Raw genomic sequence first — 19,548 nt, forward strand, 5'->3', positions numbered from 1 at the left:
TAGGGCTGCACAGATCCGTGGACCGGTGGCAGCATTTCGTTCGCGCCGAAAACAAAACAAGACCGGCAGAAATGATGTTGGATTGTGAAATATAAGAGTCTCTAGCTGCTTGTGTTTGTTTAATGGATGAAAAGCGCTACCTCAAGCGCAAGGAGAAGGCGCGCAGCGATGGAAATCGAGAGCAGGTGGCGGTCAGCTGTAATCAGCTCGGAGACTTCTACAACCAGCAGGGAAAGTACAATGAGGCGGTCGAGGAGTACAAGCAGGAGGCGTCCATCTATGCCAGCATGGGCAAAGAGCTGGAAACAGCCAAGGCCAAACGAATGGTGGGCGAGATGTTCACACTGCTGTGCGACTACGATGCGGCCAAGGACCACATCAACGACTACCTGAGTGAGTTTCGATTCAATGGAGAATGATCAGAGCACTCTACAACTTTCTTTACAGAGATTGCCAAGCGGCTGAAGAATCAGGTGGAGCAGCAGAGAGCGTATGCCACGTTGGGACGAGTCCACCTGCTGCATGGCCAGAGCTTGACGGACAGCTCGGCATCGGCAGCCATGGAGCAGCTGAAGTTGGCGGAGAAGAGCTTCCTGCGCAGTCTCTTGCTGATCAAAGAGTAAGTGAATGGAGTCTAGTGGAAGCGACAAATTAATTATACCCTCTTCCGGCTCTCTGTAGGCTTTCGGGTCAGATATCAAAATTGGAGCAGCTCGACATGCAAGCGCGGTGCTATCTGAACATTGGCGTGGTTAAAGAGCACATGGAGGCGTTCGAAGAGTCCATCGCGTACATTGACAAAGCAATCAAGATCAGCAAAACCCACGATTTGTTCGAACTGACCCACTTGTGCTACATTTCGATGAGCTTGCTCTACAACTGCAAAAAGAACGACGCATCGTCGGCTCTGCGCTTCTGCAATATGGCTCTGGAAATGGCCAAGCGGCTGCCCAACAAAGTCAAGAAAATCTGCGAAACGCTGATCACCAAATCTGAGATATTAATTAAGGCCGGCGACTTTGCCAGTGTCAAGCAGATCCTAACCAAGGCCTACAAAAAGAATACCCCGGATGAGAACGATCGGGCGAGCATTGAGCGCACGCTTCGGATTGTGGTAAAGATTTGCCAGACCCTGGATGAGCTGGTCCTAACAAGCTCGGTGGACTATGCCAAGCTGAAGAGCTTGTACGAGAAACTGGGCGATGGCTGCTGTCACTTGATGAACTACGAGAAGGCTCTGGTCTACTATCAGAAGATGTTGCAGAACGCAGAGATGAACCAGGAGACCGGCAAGAGTCTGGTGCCCATCTACGTGAGCCTCTATCAAACGTACAGGGACAATGGGCAGTACGACAAGGCTCTGGAGTATCTGTGGAAGGAGTTTGAAGTGAACCAGGACGTTCCGTCTGAGGCCTTCACCACCCTCTGCACCATTGCCGAGATATGTGAGCAGCAGTCGCACCCGTTCTGGACCGTACACGATGTGTACCAAAAGGCTCTGCGACAGGCAAACAAGGCCGGGGCCGCATCCACCAAACTGGAGAAGATTGCCCTGGTTCGGCTGAGGCGACTACAGCTGAAGCACAATATGGATGTACTCGTTGAAGTTCTAGAGGCGGAGGCCAAGGCCAAGGGCATTGATTTGGCCGAGGAAGCCAAGAGAGGGGAGGAAGATGAAGATGAGGAGGAGACAGCTGTGCAGCAAAATACGCCCGACTGGGACGACGACTTCGATCTCGACACACTAACCGACTCGGATGCCAGTGACATGGATGAGAGCGAGAAGGTGCGCCCGCAACGTGCCACTCGCGGCAGTCGTACGCTGGCGATCAAGAAGAACAACAAGGGGGAAACGCAGCTCCATCAGGCATGCATCGCTGGCAACCTGGAGCTGGTGCGGCGCCTTATAGACCAGGGCCACACTGTAAACGTGAGAGATCACGCTGGCTGGCTTCCCCTGCACGAGGCCTGCAACCACGGGCATCGGGATATTGTGGAACTGCTGCTGGACAAGGGAGCTGCCTCGGCCATCAATGACAAGGGTGGCACCAGCTGCGACGGCATCACTCCCCTCTACGATGCCTGCGCTAATGGGTATCTGGATGTGGCGGAGCTTCTGCTGGACCGTGGAGCAGATGCCACGGTGCGGACGGACTACAACGATACCTGCATTGTCGGACTGGACAAGTGGCGACAGTCGGCTCAGCTGGTGGAAGGGGAGCAGGCCCAGTATGCCGAATTGCGGGACCGTCTGCAGCGCACGCTCTCCAAGGTGGGAATTTGCAGCGAACAGAATGCTGGACCCTTGACAAACGCCAATGTGAAGGGAGCTAGCCAGGGGAGCGAAAGTGTATCGGAGGAAGATGAAGAGGAAGGTCTACGTGAGAGCCAGATGCGTTCCCTCAGTCACAATCGATCGGGTAGCGAATACGGAGCTAAGAAGTACGGCTCCAGTCCAGCCCAGCCCAGCGCCAGCAAGGAGTACCGCAGCGTAATGGCGCAGCTAAAGCGTCCGAATCGAATTAGTGATGAGGCACCCAGCAACAGCAGCAAAAGCAACCAGAAACGTACTGCTTTCCTGGACTCGGGCGAGGTAGATGCTGACTATTGGCTGATCGACGACGTGGGCCCAGAAAAGAAACGCAAGCGATTCAATTCGGGGAGCATCAGCACTCGTCCATCCAAGGAAAGTTTGCAGGATTCGGCATTGTCGCTGCAGACAAATTGGGAGGATGATCTGCAGGCCACACCCGAAGCCGATGCCAACTCCCAGAAGCGACAGAAGCAGATGAGAAAGCTCACGCTGTCACGCTCCTCCAGCATGAACAGCAACCACAGCAGCTCCGGCACCCGCAGGGTAAAGCAACAGACCACGCTGCTGGACAGCGGCTTCAGTCGGTTTCGTAGCGAGAGTCCGTTTGGCAGCGACTCCTCCCTCGATGGGGCCGCTTCGGTGATTAGTCTGCGCACCACAGAACCGGACTCCACCACGGGCACCACATCCATACAGCTGCTCATCTCCCCGTGCAAGTCGTCGCCCATTAAAGTTCAGGCCTCGCCTGTCCTGGCCACCACCGTTTCGTTCAAGGTAAAGATCCAGGATGAACTCTTGCTGGTTCCCGTCGAGCGCAAGAAGCTCCAGGACATCAACATGCGGTGGCTGGCCGAAGAGGCTGGAAGGCGATACAACAAGTAAGTGTTGAAGGGTGAATCCAATTCCTTACTAAGTTAGAGTCCCTGTTCTCCACAGATTGACTGGTCTCACACCCCTGCTGCGCCTCAAGACTGCCGATGGCTTTGCCTACGAGGAGACGGATGCCGTGAGCGTGGCTCTCGAGCAGAACATGCTGCTGGCCACGATTTTGGATTGGAAAATCTCACCGCTTTCCCAGCGCTACGAGGAGATGTGCCACCAACTGCAGAAGAGTAGGTTAAAGGAATAATCTCTTAACGGATGATAAATGGATGACCTAATGATGGGTGCACCTTTCTTTTCAGCTGTAGACAACAAGATCAAGCTTGTGCTGGAGCGTTCGCAGAACACGCTTATGCTGGAGCTATCCGGCCTCTGGCTGCGCCCCCGTCAAACGGAACCCGTATTTAAGGCGCTGCTGCATCAGGCACGTCTAACGGTGTTGGACCTGTCGCGCAACTTTATTGGCAATGAGGGTTGCCAGCAGTTGGGCAAGGCTTTGCCCACGCTGCTACAGCTCAAGGCGCTGAGACTGAAATGCAATGGTATTGGCTACCAGGGATTGGATGCGCTGCTTTGTGGCCAGGGTATGGAGAAACTCGAGCTTCTGGAAGAGCTACACCTGAGCGAGAACCCCCTGGGTGATGCCAGTGCCAGGACGCTGCACAAGTTTTGTGCCAGCCCCGCCGGTCGTGCCCTCACTTCGCTTCATCTGGCCCAGTGCGAGCTGACGGAACTGCAGGACTTTGATCTGGGATTCAGTCAACTGAGCTGCTTCGACATCAGCTTCAACCAGCTCAGCCAGCAGAGCGTGCGGAGGCTGGCGGATCAGCTAAACAGCTGCCGTTTGGAGCACTTGAACTTGAGCTACATCCGCTGGCCGCTCGACGAGGCAAGTGGGTTGGCTTTGGCTGATCGTCTGGTGTCCCTGCTCGAAGGCGGCACATGCGAGCGATTTGTTCGCGTGGAGCTCGCCGGCTGTGGGCTGACCGATGCCCATCTGTACAAGATTACCCAGCATCTGGCCAAGGCCAAGCAGCTGCAGTGGCTGGACATCAGCGACAACGGCAGACTGAGTGGCACCGCTTTGGGCTACATGCTGGACGATCTGCCCCAGCTCCGCTCGCTTCTGGCGGCTAATTGCACGATTCTTATGGACGACACCCGTCTGCATAAGCTGGAGCAGCACAAGCAGCTGCCCAGGCGCTTGGATCTGACGATCGATGAGAAAGTGTTCACCCTGCCCGGTGCATTGGAGACCCTTCAGTCCATTTGGCAGCTGCAATTTGGAGCCAAGGCCAAGATTCAGACCACATCCAAGGGTCGACGGAATGGTGAGCTTTACAAGGGGCTCCTCAGGCTCTGTGCGGATGAAAGCGAACTGGAATAACCGATTCTACTTATTATGTTATATGTTCTACCCCCCTCCTACTCGTACTATGTGCCATCCATATTTTTTATTGTTTGACAAATATTAATAGCGAATCTAAGTACACCTTATCGCAGAGTAAATAGGCCAAACGGCTCAACGGAAGAGGGGCAAACACACTCAGCAGCCCCCACAGGACTGATACGATATCAGCGGATGTCGGCAGTGACAGTGAATATAGTCCGAGCCCGATGAGCACGGGCGTGATCTTGATCTACTTGAAGCAAAGACTCGCAGACAAACCATCGACTCAAACGGCGGCCCCCGCGGGAACGAACGTGTAATGGTTTTCACTTTACACTATCGTTTAATCATCGAGTGTCGACGGTTTATGTAACTATAATTGTACTTTTATTTATCGAATTTGTGGATGAGGTATACAATGAGGATGACTGAGGTGAATGGGGGTGATTGGAAGTAGAGAAACTTCAACTTGGACTTAGGCTTTGCCCTTGGCCGCCTCGTACATGTTTCTGGAGATGATGAGGCGCTGGATCTGAGAGGTGCCCTCGTAGATCTGGTAGATCTTGGCATCGCGCATCAGCTTCTCCACGGGATACTCGCTGTTGAAGCCATTGCCGCCGAAGATCTGGACGGCATCGGAGGCGATCTTGTTGGCCATATCGGCGGCATGGCACTTGGCAATGGAAGCGTAATAGCTGTTGCGGCGGCCCTGGTCAATCTCCCAGGCGGACAGGCGCCACGCCAGACGCGAGGTCTCCACACCGATGGCCATATCCGCCAGCATGAACTGCACAGCCTGGTGGTAGGCGATCGGCACACCGAAGGTCTTGCGCTCCAGGGAATACTTGAGAGCCTCATCGAGGCAACGCTGGGCCAGACCGACAGCACCGGCGGCCACTGGAGGGCGAGTCTTGTCGAAGGTGCCCATAGCGATCTTGAAGCCGGCACCCTCGCCAATCAGCACGTTCTCCTTGGGCACGCGCACATCCTCGAAGGTGATGCCACGCGTGTCGGAGGCGCGCTGTCCCATGTTCAGCTCCTTGCGACCGGGCGTCAAGCCGGGAGAGTCGCGCTCGACAATGAAGCCGGTGAAGGCTTTGCTGGACGGGCATTTGGGATCGGGGTTGGTGCGGGCGAGCACGAAGTACCAGTTGGCCACACCGCCGTTGGTGATCCACATCTTCTGGCCGTTGATGATATACTCGTCGCCCTTCTTCTCGGCACGTGTCTTGATGCCATTCACATCGGAACCTGCTCCGGGCTCGGTCACACCATAGGCGGCCACCAGGGGCTCCTCGAGGAGGCGGCCCAGGTACTTCTTCTTCTGTTCCTTGTTGCCAGACAGGATCACAGGGGTTTGCTATAGAGAAAACCATGGATGTAGAGAAGCTGGAATTTCTGAGGATTTGTTCACACTTACACCCAGTCCGCTAGCCTCCAAGGCAGTCATGATGCCGGTGCAGCCGTAAGCCAGCTCCTCGGCCGTCAGACAGGTGGTGAAGACATCCAGATCTAGGCCGCCAATATCCGCGGGAATGTGGTTGTTCATCAGACCCAGCTCCCAGGCCTTCTTTATGATGGGCCACGGGTACTCGCCGGTCTTGTCGTATTGCGCTGCCACGGGGATGATCTCCTCGCGTGTGAACTTGCGGGCCATCTCCTGCAGCTGCAGCTGCTCCTCCGTAAGGGCAAAGGAGGTGCCATTGGGCGACACCTGGGACACGGCGGCATAGGACCGACTGTGGGCCACCAGCTGGCGCAGGGCTGGCGCTGCAATCTACAGGAGAGAGAGAGAGAGCACAAACAACGTTTGATAACCAGATTCCGATCCAATTCAAGTGCAAAAGCTGCTCCATAAAACGGTGCTATTAATAATCGCATAGGGGGGGCAAAGTACACGATGAACAGATAAGAGAAAAAAAATCTGTTCATGCAGACGATCAACAAATTTGCTGGCGTCATCGGATTATGAGAACTTTGCACCTCCTACGCTTTGGACTTTCCCTCTTGTAGGGATCGTGGAAAGTCTGCTCATCTGCTCTCACCTTATTGAGGAACGCCATTGGTCTATGCGGACTCTAATTCCGTACAAGTATATACAATTAATTAAGTTTTAACTAGGTCGCCTTTCTTCTGCTTGCTCACTCGTCGAGTTTTCGCCGCGGAATGAGGAATGATCCAAACGAGTTAGGCAAATGCGCCGGCGAGGCAATGGCAGCCAATTTGGACATTGGACTCTGTGCGACGCTGCGTTGGCAGAGAGGCAAAAGCTACACCAGACTCTCGACTCTGATGCCTAATGTCGATTCGATGGTTACGTACATACCCTGTACATATGTATGTGGTGGGCATTTGCACATATGTCTGGGCGATAAGACGAGATGTTTCGAAAATGGAATGCACTGTTTCTTTAGCTTTTTCAGAGGTTCCTCTACATGGGCTACATGCTACATTACATAGGGCTGGAAAGCTCACCTTAATGATACTTGAAAGTTATTTAAATGAATCTATAGCTCAAACGTATGCCTTTGATTGGTTTTAACTGAACATTCATTTCCAGTTTCAATGCCAAACAAGTTCGCTGACGAGATGTGACACACCCCCTTTTTGAAACAGCAAATGTACTCGAAATACCCTACGGCATAAGCTCAACAACATTTCGACGTAAGCTTCATTAAATGACGCAACGTGGGCCAAAGCTTTTAACAAACAGAACGCAACCTAACGCGAAAGTTTTGTGTGCAATACGTGTAAAAGATTGTACAAAAGGAATATTAGGCGTGTACCGAAAGTACATACTTTTTATATCCTACATATATTATATGCTGGCAAAGTCTCCTTATAAAAATATATATCATGATCGCGTTTTAAGTTTGTGTTTTGAGAAATGATTGTTTCAGGACCTATTTAATTAGTTAATTAATACTCTTATCATTGATCTTTAAAAATTATTCTGCTTTAAGATTTACTCATTCAACCAAGCGACTGTAGCTCTTAAAAAGACAGAATACAGTGTATAGTTCCCATTTATCTCATCTGATGAAAAGATCCTAACAAAGCCAGGTGTCTTATCAATGTTAACTTTAATCGAACCTTCCCTTAGTACATACTATGTATGTATAGGGAACACCTTTGTTGAAATTTGTAACAATCTCACCTGTTAAGTGACTCTAAATGTATACCATACTTTGGGGCTGACAAAAAATAGATTAAACATAAAAGATATTTTTGTTTATGCGTTAAAAATAACGTACTAGGGACGGGGACCCCTCCAGTGCTGTGTGGATGGAGCGGGAGGGTCCGTGACACACTTGGAGATGAAAGAAAACAGAGACGAAAGAATCGTCACAAATGGAAGTCCATTAAATCAGCATCACTGGGGCGGCAGGGAAGCACAGCATCATAGGCACAGCATCTCTTATCAGTTACGCGCATAAAACTGGGTCCGGTTAAAGCTTCTGGCAGCCCAGGACGAACCCCGAAAACGAGGAGGAGCGCCACTGGCCCGACTCACAGCCGAAGCCCGATTCGGGAGCCCAGGCGGTAGGAGGGAGAGAAGTCCCGTCGCATCTAAGCCACCACTGGGATCTGGCGGGGTCTGGTCTACGCTTGCCAGTCAGTCATTTGACATTGCTCCTGCGAGAAGGTTGTCCATGCTCCGAGCAAAAGTCCGCCATTGCTACCATCGCTCCGTCGCGTCCAAGTGCACAACGACTGTGGCTCGTCCGCCCTGCCCTCTGTGGGCTGTGTGTGTGTGTGCTTTTTTTTTATTTCCACTCCCACTCTGGGATACATGGTCTATGCCCCATCCTCCCTCGTAGAACAGTGAAAAATTAAAACAAGTGTTATCTAAGCTCTATAGCAGTGCAAATCCACAGGACTCCGACTCCGACTACAACTACGACTACGACTACAACTACGACCCCAGTTGAGCTATTGAAGGTCCCCTCGCAGACATGGCCCAATTCGTGACACACATCCAGCCGACGCTGATGGAGGCGTCGCAAGGTCATGTACCGCACCACCACGGACATCAGGTGGGTGTGCAGCACTCGTCGCATCTGCCCCACAGCGGGCACAACATGCCATCGCCGCCCACGCACAACCATCATCACCAGCATGGACACCACGGAGGAGGCGGTGGCGGAGGTCACCACCACAGCAGCTCTGCCTCCACCTCCTCCCATCCGCATCATCTACATAAACAGCAGTCATCAGCGCATCATACGAGTGGTCATGCTCCACATGCTGCTGCTGCTGCTGCTGCAACTGGTCATGCTCCACTGGCTCCTCATATTGGTCATACTGGACAACACAATAGTCATCCTGGTCACACGGGTCACACGGGCCATGGCCAGAGCCATGCCAAGACCCATCATAGCCCTCCATCCCAGCTGGCATCGCCGCCAGCGGAGCATCACCATGAGCACGCTGGCCACTACGAGTTCTATCAGCACCAGCATGAGTTGGCCTTTCATCACACTGAAAGCGGGGTTCCAGGACCCCACAAGCATCATGACAAGCACGAGCATTGCCCCACAGGACACCACAGTGCGGTAAGCTTACATCATTTGGCCAATTGTGGGTGCGGTGTGGTGTGGTGCGGGTGTGGGTGTGGGTGTCGTGTTGTGTTGTGTTGTGTGGTCACAAAGGGGAGAAGTCTTGGATCAACTTTTAATTATTAACATTTAAAAATTGATTAAATTTTGGTCCCATATTCCCATATGTTGAAGCAAAACTTTTTGCATTTCTAATTTGTATTTTCTTGGCTACCTTTTTGGCATCTGTAGATCCACCCCACCCCACAACAACGGCATCCCACCCCACTCCAGAGCCCTGAACAATGACGTAATAGTAATCCTTGGACTGGCTAAACAGAATGCGGCATGAGTCATCCGTCCAGCAAGTGCGCTTCCGTTTGTCCTTGCGAGGGGGCATTAACAGCTTCAGCTGACGCCTTTCTGTCGGCTGTGGTTCCAAGGCATCTTCATTATCATCACCGTAAAAAAACAGTCAAATATCCATTAGACTCCGTTGATATTAGAATCCTTGTGACCACCCCCCCCTGACCGTAGAGAACCGCTAACAGCGAAAAGCTCTTTTGATGTGTTTTCGGTTTGTTTGGTTTAAAAATAGCAGAACGTCCAAATGTTCTGTTCTCTTTTTTTTTGCACTCTTCGGTATGTTCTCTAGTCTCTAGTCTCTGGTCTTGTCTGTTCTGTTCCGTTCTATACGGTTCTGTTCTGTTCTGGGTTTATCGTCCGACGGGGCGCATTCGAAAATAATTCAGAAAACGACTCAAATCGCTCGTCGTGTGTTGATTTCGGTGCGGCTGCCGCGTGAGGCACTCTAGACAGAATATATATATATAGATATATCTGCGGGGCATATCAATTATTTATTGGCCTACAAGTTAATGTGCTGCTTCTGGAATGGAGACGCTAAAGAAACGCTTCCCGTCGCTGCAGAGTTTGGGCGTAAGTTTTGGGAGACACCTTGGCCCCTTTTTATGTAATGCTGGGGATCCATCCGTGAGGGGGTTGCCCTATAGATATAAATATAAATATTGTGACTGCCAAATTGGCCGACGACGAATCGTGCGAAGAATTTTACAATTTCATAATTTTGTGCGTGCTGTTGTTCTCCCTCCTCCCTCCTGCCCCCAGCCTGCTACCTCCTCTTTGCCTCCTCCCCAGTGCAGTGAACTGAACGCAGTGAAAATGGTTTCATTATCTGCGCCCCCGTCGTCATCCCATCCCACTTTCCCAGGTATTACCTGCCACATTTTGGCGTGCCCAATTTGGCTTGCGTTTTTTAAGGTCGTCAGAAATTATGGGCAATCAGCCCCCCGTCTATGTGGCTGGCAATTTACTTAAGGCATTGCCCCGAGCACATTCCTGGCGCGGCTATACTTTGAGGGGTCGGACGAGGGCCATTGAAATGTAATATCGCAGGCGACAGCCACACCGACAACGACATCGACGCCAACACAAACATTAACTAAAATACTGGGGAGCAAAGAAACCTTTTGGCAACGTCGAATTAGGGATACTCTGCCAAGAAAAACTAAGGATAAATCGGTAAAATATATATATATTTTTCGTTTTAAGAAGTTTCTCTTAGGGCATTGTTTTCAGTTCTTTAAATTCAATTCAATCAGATGTAGATTTGCCCCGTCAAAGTTCCTTCGGAAATGTTCCCAAAATAAGTATGTATTTGTTGTGGCTCCCTGTTCCTTCTGGGGTTGAATCGTTAGTCAATAAATATATTTAACCATACTACTATCGATTGTGCCAACCCTTACTGTGTCTAATAAATATCTATCCCACAAGACCTGGGGGTTGTTCAATCTTAAGCTGAAAATCGTGAAGAAGTGAAGAGCCCATCAGTTATGCTCCATTCGAATTGTTAATTAAACCCTTAGTCTATTATTAATAAGGAAACCCCGAAGTGACAATAACCAGCCCCTGAAAGAGTATAAACATCTTTGGATTGCCAGGTGACATGCGAACATGCCATTTGGCTTGGTTTGTGGGCTGTGCACACATCCATCCCCTGGATTCGAAGGGCTTTAAAGTGCGGCCGAAACCCCTTTGGCTGGCCAAAGCAAATAAGCCAATGTTTGGCCAAGCGATAAAGGCCAGCCTGCGGCTTCAGGGCGGAATCACGCAGGCACGCAGGCACACAGTGGAAACTCTTTAATTAAATTCAAAATGTGTCTCGCACCTTGCTCCATCCATCCAGTGGCTGGTCCACGTCCACCCACTACTATTTCCACCATTTAATTGCCTGCAACGTGATTCACACATACTCACACTCACACTATTTTCCGGCGTAATTTGTCCCGGTCACGATGCAATTTCAAATGCAATTTTATGCAATCGCTCGCCCGGGGTGGATTTGCTCGCAGTAAGGGTTCTGCGATCCAACCACCCCCGAGGGTGGGTTTCCCCTTCGCACTGCCTGTTCGCACTGCTGTCTAATTTGCCGGAGAACAATGAAATCCGACCAAAACTGAAGAAAAGAACTGAAATTGTGCCGTGCCTTGGCTTACTGGGCCCAACGTGACCGGGAATGCATACGCATCTGATTGGGATGTGGCCTCCAGATGCGGCCTCTCGGAGGGGTTGGGTGTGCGGTGTGATTTTCGAAAACGAGTCGACTTCGAAACGGGAAATACTACTCGTAAACAACATCCAGCCCGAGGCAGTGCGTCTGCGCGGCAGAGAATGGGAGTCCCTCCTCCTCTCTGGACGGAAGCCCTCGGCCCTCGGCCCTCGGCCCTTGGCCATCTGCCACCCCTCAACCAACTGTGGAGTGTGTTTGCTATCCGCCGGGCCCTTGTTTACGCTCAGTCAACAAAGTTCGGACTCCGGGGCAAGCGGAGCATAGCCAGGGGTGGTAGAACAGGGGACAGGGTCTGGGTGGGTCCACTGGATGATGTCTGTGTGCTTAGCTAATTAGTGTAATGTGTTAGCTGAGAATGTCGGTGGAATTTAATGCCTCGCCTGATAGGCTGCTCAGCGGGGCTGGTAATTGTGCAAGGAATGAGGGTAAGATTAATTTGGGTCTTGTTGGGATAGTTACACTTGCACCCATCCCATGGCTGGATAGGGACTTAAGGCCTTGTATAAACACACATGTTGTTTGCTCTACGAAAACTCTACAAAATGCGTGACATTCTTCTTAAATTACAAACACACCAACAATTTTCGGGAATCCTAAATAGATTAAGGATTCAATGGAAAACACACACTACTCATGATACCTACAAATACTAATGAATCATTCTTTTCGAATAAAACTGTATTTGTTAGATAGGGGTTTGAGTAAGTTTAAGTGACCCTCCCAGAATGGGATATAGGAATGACTTACAAATACTTTCCGTAATTTGAAAACTAGCCCGAGTCTCATATTTAAGCCCTCATGAGATTTTCTTCGTCTTCCCAGGATTACTTAAAGTTTCTTTTGAAACAATAAATCTAGTCCAGAACGCCCCATGATATGGCTTTATCCCGGCTCTCCCTTTAAAGCACGTGCGAGTTGCTTCCATGAGAACGTCAACAAAAACAACAGGCACGTGTCTCTTGGGGGTGAGTTGGGGTAGGGGTAGAGGTAGGGGTAGTTCTCCCGTTTCCGCTTCCACTTCCACCGTCACTTCAACTTCCAGGAATCAGCGGCAGCAGCAGCAGCGGCAGCAGCAGCAGCAGCAACCCCTGTCGCAAACGTATTCCAATTTCCAATTGGAAAGGGCGAGTGCGCAGGTCCTTCGAAATCCTGGCGTCGCCGACAGTTCCAGCCACGGCTTGGTAGGACTTTTCGCTAGTCGGACGCATCCAGTCTGGAGTTGAACATTGAAGAAAACGGCAGCAAAGTGCCAACTGCTCCTCAAAAAAACGTGAACCCCGAAGGGACTGTGTGTGTGAGACCAGTTAGGAATCCAATCAGACACGGACACAGATACAGATACAGATACACCACCATAGTCGCTGCGACAAATACACGGACACTGACGCACACACGGACATACACTCGTGCACATAATATAACACACCCTCGCACACCCTTGCACTCGTGTATATATTGCTTACATAAAGTCCAAGGAAAAATCGATAGGAGTGCATTTAAAATTCAAAGGAGTCCAGTGAAAACTCCGCGTGAGCTTTGCAAGTCTTTTTTTGTTTTTTTCTTGCACCGTGAAAAAAAATTATGACTAATCAGTGACGACATACTACGCGAGAGCCGCTTACACAATTTCTCTACACCTCCGAAAATCGTAGACGTGGAAAGGTTTTCTCATAAGCGGACACATTTTCCCAACTGGCAAAGATGGTCACTGAAAATGGAGCTCAGGTAATCCCTCAGAGAGTTTAATCCCATGTAATTTTCAGCGTCCGTAGACTTTTCGGACCAACTGTGCGACTGTGGGGGCAGCCATGTTGGCGTCCATTTTGCGCATTATCGATTTTTCGCTGTCTGGCTGAAAATCGGCTTGAATTCATCGAAAAATATGATAAATATGATGCCTAAGAGGAGCCTTGATGACTTTTTGAGACGCTAGAGGCCTGGGGTCTCAGTCCAAGTGGAGACTCAAGGTCTCGCACCCGTTTTGGGGCCACCAACTGCAAAAGTTTATTGATTTTTCCGACTTCCTTTTCTGATTTGTGGGCGTTTACGATCTTTGCTGGGACAATGGGCTAAAAATAGTTGATTGCTGTAGCCGTAGCTAGTTGGATAGTCGAATAGTCGAGTGGGGAGCGGAGCCAGGTGCTGGCTCACAGGAGCATTACAACCACCAGCACAAGCAGTGCGACATGGCTACGTGCGGAACTGGGTGTGGTGCGTGCGTGTGCCCGTAGTGTAAGGTAATGGAGATTTAGGTTAGCGCTGCTGATGACATGCGACATTCGTGGCGACGAGATGGGGAAAAATCCATACTATGAGTCATTTTTCTCTCATCTGCCACTCCGGTAACTGATTCTTTGTTGGTCCTTTAATGACATCCACTTAGACTGTGATTATGTTGCCACTTGGGGCACCATTTTGCCATACAAATTGAAAGCAAATCCACTTCAAGGAAACAACTCCTTTGGTTCAAGCACCCAATCTGCCCCGAGTGCGAGTGTGGAGCAGCTCGTTATACAATGGTGAGGCAAGCACCTTTGAACTTTTGCCCTCGCCCCTGGCTATCGCCAGAGTCTACATTTGCCCAAGTCTTCTAAAGAGCTCTGCCACAGCCCCTGCCCCTGCCCCTGCCCCAGCCCTGCCCGCTCCGGTTGGGTTGGGCAAACAGACACCAGGAAGCAGTCGTAGAAAATAACCTTCTTTTGAATTCGGTCTCCTACGAGTATGTATGCTCAGGGCATACGGAATGAGTCTGAAAGGCGGCTTTGGTTCGTTCCCCAACTTCCGCATTTGGCGGAGGAGGAGGACGAGCTAGGAGCAGAGTCGGGGAAATGGTCGAGCCCTCGCCTTTGAATTGCAACAGCTTCGAATGGAACGCAGGAAGGCAGGAAGGAAGCGGGTCTGGCGAGGTGTCTGCGCTGCGGCCACTACGTCGGCTTCGGCATCGGCATCGGCGTCGCGTCGGCTGAATGCCATCCAGTGCGAAAACTTCCAGTTGCAGTTCGAGAGCACCGTGCCATGACGTCACTTTCGATGTCGAATCCCTGGAAGCGGCGGGGCGTAAAGCCCTTCACAAAAGAAAACATAAACAAAACGCGGGTGCCGTGCGATAAAATCGACAGCTGAGTCCCCAACGGGTGGGTGGGTGTGCTGTTCGGACTGGAGGGTGGTGGCCATTAAGCCGAATTACACCTGCGCCCGACGTTGACCCCTCGCCTTGACCGCCGTCGTCTCGTAGTTGTTGGTTGAACTTGAGTCGGAAGCGAGTGCAGGGAGGGGCAGGTGAACGGTGAATGGTGCAGGTGCAAGTATTTTCCCGAGTCTAGTTCGGGGCACCCCGCTTAAAGTTGCGCAACGAAGGTTACGGGTACATGGCAACTATCAATAAAACTCTAAGTCCACTCGTTGATGGATACGCAGGTGGCACGAAACTGCTTTAAGGATATATGGATAGGCGATAGGTGGTTTCCATTCCGTTTCTGCTAAACGGAAACCACTGCCAAGATGGATGGGATTGTAGGTGATATGTTGCCTGGCTATAAATTCTTGCTGACCTTTTCCTGCAAGAATTAAGTCTTGTTTTTTTACGGAGTACTTGGCAGTGCCCCAAATAAGTTATTGTACCCGGTACTCGAAGAGTATAGGTATATATTATTTTTTGCGGTGGTAGTGTACATCGAGAAGGAATCGTTTCCGTTTTTTTGATCACCATCAACAGCCCTTGCCGGGTCTCGTTCTCCAACGTTGCCGCTCGCTTGTGTCTGCTTTCAACACATTTTAAAATTTTCTCTTCGTTGGTAGTAGTACAATAAATAGATTGTTCTGATCCTAAATTGGTTCTTTCATCATTACAGGGCGATGGCAACACATCCTTCCTGCGTGCTGCTCGCGCCGGAAATCTGGAGCGTGTCCTCGAGCATTTGAAGAACAACATTGACATCAACACCAGCAATGCGGTAATACCCTATGGAATACTTATCGGAGCTCCGTCACTAATCGATTTAATATTTGGTACTTAGAACGGCTTGAATGCCTTGCACTTGGCCTCCAAGGATGGCCACATACATGTCGTCTCGGAGCTGCTGCGGCGCGGAGCGATCGTGGACAGTGCCACCAAGAAGGGCAACACGGCGCTGCACATCGCCTCGCTGGCAGGACAGGAGGAGGTGGTGAAGCTGCTGCTGGAGCACAGTGCCTCCGTCAATGTGCAGTCGCAGAATGGATTCACGCCCCTCTACATGGCGGCTCAGGAGAACCACGATGCTGTGGTGCGCCTGCTGCTGTCCAACGGTGCCAACCAGAGCCTGGCCACCGAAGATGGCTTCACGCCGCTGGCCGTGGCCATGCAGCAGGGCCACGATAAGGTCGTTGCCGTGCTCCTCGAGAGTGATACCCGGGGAAAGGTGCGTCTGCCAGCTCTGCACATTGCAGCCAAGAAGGACGACGTGAAGGCGGCCTCCCTTCTCCTAGATGTGAGTATTATCGACCTTGGAAAACTAATTTGGGAGTTACTAATGCAGATTCCACTCTCGTCCAACATAATAGAATGACCACAATCCGGATGTGACTTCCAAGTCGGGATTCACCCCGCTGCACATTGCCTCGCACTACGGCAACCAGAACATAGCCAACCTGCTGATCCAGAAGGGCGCCGACGTCAACTACTCGGCCAAGCACAACATCAGTCCGCTGCACGTGGCTGCCAAGTGGGGCAAGACCAACATGGTCTCGCTCCTGCTGGAGAAGGGCGGCAACATCGAGGCGAAGACCCGCGACGGCCTCACTCCGCTCCACTGTGCCGCCCGCTCGGGCCACGAGCAGGTGGTGGACATGCTGCTGGAGCGCGGAGCGCCCATTAGCGCCAAGACCAAGAACGGCTTGGCTCCCCTCCACATGGCGGCCCAGGGCGAGCATGTGGATGCCGCCCGCATTCTGCTCTACCATCGCGCGCCCGTCGACGAGGTCACCGTTGACTATCTGACCGCTCTGCATGTGGCGGCCCACTGTGGCCATGTGCGCGTGGCCAAGCTCCTGCTGGACCGAAATGCCGACGCCAATGCCCGTGCCCTCAACGGGTTCACGCCACTGCACATTGCCTGCAAGAAGAACCGATTGAAGGTAGTGGAGCTGCTGCTCCGCCACGGTGCCAGCATTAGCGCCACCACGGAGAGCGGCCTGACCCCGTTGCACGTGGCCGCCTTCATGGGATGCATGAACATTGTCATCTATTTGCTGCAGCACGACGCCAGTCCGGATGTGCCCACTGTGCGTGGCGAGACGCCATTGCATCTGGCAGCGCGTGCAAATCAGGTGAGTTTTCCTCACACAAGAAACATAACCTTCAAATCCGCCGCGGAGCTGAAACTGGCAAGTGCCGGGTCGGGTCCCAAGGTCTCCTTCTTGTTCGTGTTTTCGTTGTCGCCGGTGGGGGCGCGGCGCCACGAGGCTTGGCATCAGCTGGTAGTGCGCGCGGGCGCATGTGCGGGTCGCAAACGGGACGAATGAAGGTCGAGGGCATAACCTCCAGGGGCAAATGGAGGTAATTGCGCAAGTATTCGATGCCCTCGTTGGTGTAGTAGCAGTAGTAGTAGTGACGCCAGTTGCACTGCTGCTTGACAATGTTGCGCGAGATGGTCTTGATGACATAGAACTGGATTCTGTTATCCTTTTCGGCCACCATGACGTTCTCCGTGCAGATGTACTCACAGATAGCGATACGATTTGCCGCAATTTCTCGCAAAATGCGCAAAATAAAAGTCCACTGGGTTGATGTGAAAATATTTGAATTCCATTTTGTCATTGCTCATTCCAGACCGACATCATTCGCATTCTCCTGCGCAATGGCGCCCAGGTGGATGCACGTGCTCGGGAGCAGCAGACTCCGCTGCACATTGCCAGTCGACTGGGCAACGTGGACATCGTAATGCTGCTGCTGCAGCACGGCGCTCAGGTGGATGCCACCACCAAGGACATGTACACGGCGCTCCACATCGCCGCCAAGGAGGGCCAGGACGAGGTAAAAGAATTGATTGCGAAAAAGATCACGGACCACATCGACACTGTCTATCTGATGCAACTGTTTTGGATTCGTCATCAGGAGTTTTTCATTTGATTTTAAGTTCTTATATTCCGTTACATTAGTATCGTTTTTATCTTTTTTATTGACTATTCTGAGTATTACGATTACTGTTGTCTCTTTCTTTTTCGTTGTTGTCTCTTTTTTTGAATAAATGTTGCCACCCTGCTTTTTTTGTAGTATGGTATTATTTGTCTTCCTTTATACACATATATTTTCGTAGAAACGGTCGCACTCGAAAGTTCATTGCACGTTCATTCGCCGTCGGCGATCATTTCTCTTTTAATTTTGGCACAGAATGTGGATATAATTGGTAACCGATTGGTAAAATGTACACTTTCATTCACAACGCTTCAGGTGGCAGCCGTGCTGATCGAGAACGGGGCTGCATTGAATGCCACCACAAAGAAGGGCTTCACGCCGCTGCACCTGACGGCCAAATATGGGCACATCAAGATGGCGCAGCTTCTGCTACAGAAGGAGGCTGATGTGGACGCCCAGGGAAAGAATGGAGTGACTCCGCTCCATGTGGCCTGCCACTACAACAACCAGCAGGTGGCGCTGCTGCTGCTCGAGAAGGGAGCCAGCCCCCATGCCACCGCCAAGAACGGACACACGCCGCTGCACATTGCGGCGCGCAAGAACCAGATGGACATTGCCACTACTCTGCTGGAGTACGGCGCCCAGGCCAATGCCGAGAGCAAGGCCGGGTTCACCCCGCTGCACCTGAGCAGCCAGGAGGGCCATGCCGAGATCTCCAACCTCTTGATCGAGCACAAGGGAGCCTTGAATCACCCGGCCAAGAATGGCCTTACCCCCATGCATCTGTGCGCCCAGGAAGACAACGTGAATGTGGCCGAGATTCTGCAGCGCAACGGCGCCAGCATCGACATGCCCACTAAGGCTGGGTTCACTCCCCTGCACGTCGCCTCCCACTTCGGCCAGGCCAACATGGTGCGCTTCCTGCTGCAGAATGGCGCCAACGTGGACGCGGCCACCTTGATTGGCTACACCCCTCTTCATCAGACCGCCCAGCAGGGCCATTGCCATATTGTCAACCTACTGCTGGAGCACAAGGCCAATCCAAATGCCCAGACTGTCAACGGACAGACGGCGCTGAACATTGCCCGAAAGCTGGGCTACATCAGTGTCCTGGACTCGCTCAAGTCCATCACCACAGAGGATGAGGCAAGTGCCGCTCCAGCCCAGACCGAGGAGAAGTACCGTGTTGTTGCTCCGGAGGCCATGCACGAGTCGTTTATGTCCGACTCCGAGGAAGAAGGCGGTACGTATCTCCTGCTATTTTTACACTTTGTTCCATCCGACACTTCCGCCATGCTAGTCCGCCAGCACATACAGACCACGACCACACCCAATGCCCATAGATTTATGCCTAGTCTTAAGTGAATCCCCCGCTTTCATGTGTGCCGTCAGGTCACACAAATTGGGAATTGGACGCGTGCTACGAGTACGGCATTGGCATTGACCACAGCCAGAGTCATCGCCCCCGGCCAGACACTCACGTCTACATGCCGTATTACCAGGGCGACACACTCTATGTCACCAGTAAGTGTCCACAGGGCTGGCAAGGCCTTGCCACTCTACTCGTAATCGTATTCGTATCTTACCCACTGGCCGTTATCAAGTGCACTAATTTGGCTGTAATTGGATACTGAGATTGACCACCAAAGTTAACCACTATAAATCGATATATACCCTTGTATACTATACTATACATATATAGCACTTGATATAGGGCTG

General features: G+C 51.6%; 3 protein-coding genes across 32 annotated transcripts in view; 2 read left to right on the plus strand and 1 right to left on the minus strand.

Moving 5' to 3' along the window:
• Positions 1-18: 18 nt before the first annotated feature.
• Positions 19-4,693, plus strand: LOC108151812 (tonsoku-like protein). The gene is made up of 5 exons (XM_017280665.1): positions 19-393; positions 448-619; positions 682-3,192; positions 3,251-3,426; positions 3,499-4,693. The coding sequence occupies exons 1-5, from the start codon at positions 123-125 to the stop codon at positions 4,581-4,583; spliced, it is 4,215 nt and encodes a 1,404-aa protein (XP_017136154.1). The 5' UTR covers positions 19-122; the 3' UTR covers positions 4,584-4,693.
• Positions 4,694-4,950: 257 nt separating this feature from the next.
• On the minus strand, positions 4,951-6,768 carry LOC108151814 (probable medium-chain specific acyl-CoA dehydrogenase, mitochondrial). The gene is made up of 3 exons (XM_017280668.2): positions 6,632-6,768; positions 6,007-6,363; positions 4,951-5,946 (listed from the first exon to the last, which is right to left on the minus strand). Exons 1-3 carry the CDS (start codon positions 6,647-6,649, stop codon positions 5,062-5,064), a joined length of 1,260 nt encoding a protein of 419 aa, XP_017136157.1. The 5' UTR covers positions 6,650-6,768; the 3' UTR covers positions 4,951-5,061.
• A 1,474-nt stretch (positions 6,769-8,242) lies between these two features.
• The window catches only part of LOC108151974 (ankyrin-3), a 68,158-nt gene continuing 56,852 nt past the window's right edge, over positions 8,243-19,548 (plus strand). For 11 of the 30 annotated variants that reach the window (XM_033387916.1, XM_033387917.1, XM_033387922.1 and 8 more), the window contains exons 1-7: positions 8,631-9,142; positions 15,566-15,667; positions 15,731-16,183; positions 16,257-17,021; positions 17,524-17,727; positions 18,145-19,072; positions 19,222-19,353. In XM_033387916.1, coding sequence (XP_033243807.1) covers positions 8,669-9,142; positions 15,566-15,667; positions 15,731-16,183; positions 16,257-17,021; positions 17,524-17,727; positions 18,145-19,072; positions 19,222-19,353 — 3,058 coding nt within the window. In that variant the 5' untranslated portion in view covers positions 8,631-8,668. Of the gene's footprint in view, positions 9,143-9,841; positions 10,064-12,908; positions 13,440-15,200; positions 15,228-15,565; positions 15,668-15,730; positions 16,184-16,256; positions 17,022-17,523; positions 17,728-18,144; positions 19,073-19,221; positions 19,354-19,548 lie in introns of those variants that run through there. The other 19 variants (XM_033387919.1, XM_033387921.1, XM_033387937.1 and 16 more) reach the window with 13 other exon arrangements.

Source organism: Drosophila miranda, chromosome XR (genome assembly GCF_003369915.1).
Source record: "Drosophila miranda strain MSH22 chromosome XR, D.miranda_PacBio2.1, whole genome shotgun sequence".
In the NCBI taxonomy this organism is placed as follows: domain Eukaryota; kingdom Metazoa; phylum Arthropoda; class Insecta; order Diptera; family Drosophilidae; genus Drosophila; species Drosophila miranda.

Excerpts from the sequence above, each read along its gene's own strand:
- LOC108151812 (XM_017280665.1), top strand. The coding sequence starts at position 123 with ATGGATGAAAAGCGCTACCTCAAGCGCAAGGAGAAGGCGCGCAGCGAT. Across the intron at positions 620-681 it reads AGTCTCTTGCTGATCAAAGA|GCTTTCGGGTCAGATATCAA; the intron begins GTAAGTGAATGG and ends GGCTCTCTGTAG. Across the intron at positions 3,193-3,250 it reads GCTGGAAGGCGATACAACAA|ATTGACTGGTCTCACACCCC; the intron begins GTAAGTGTTGAA and ends TGTTCTCCACAG.
- LOC108151814 (XM_017280668.2), bottom strand. Across the intron at positions 5,947-6,006 it reads TGGAGGCTAGCGGACTGGGT|CAAACCCCTGTGATCCTGTC; the intron begins GTAAGTGTGAAC and ends TTTTCTCTATAG.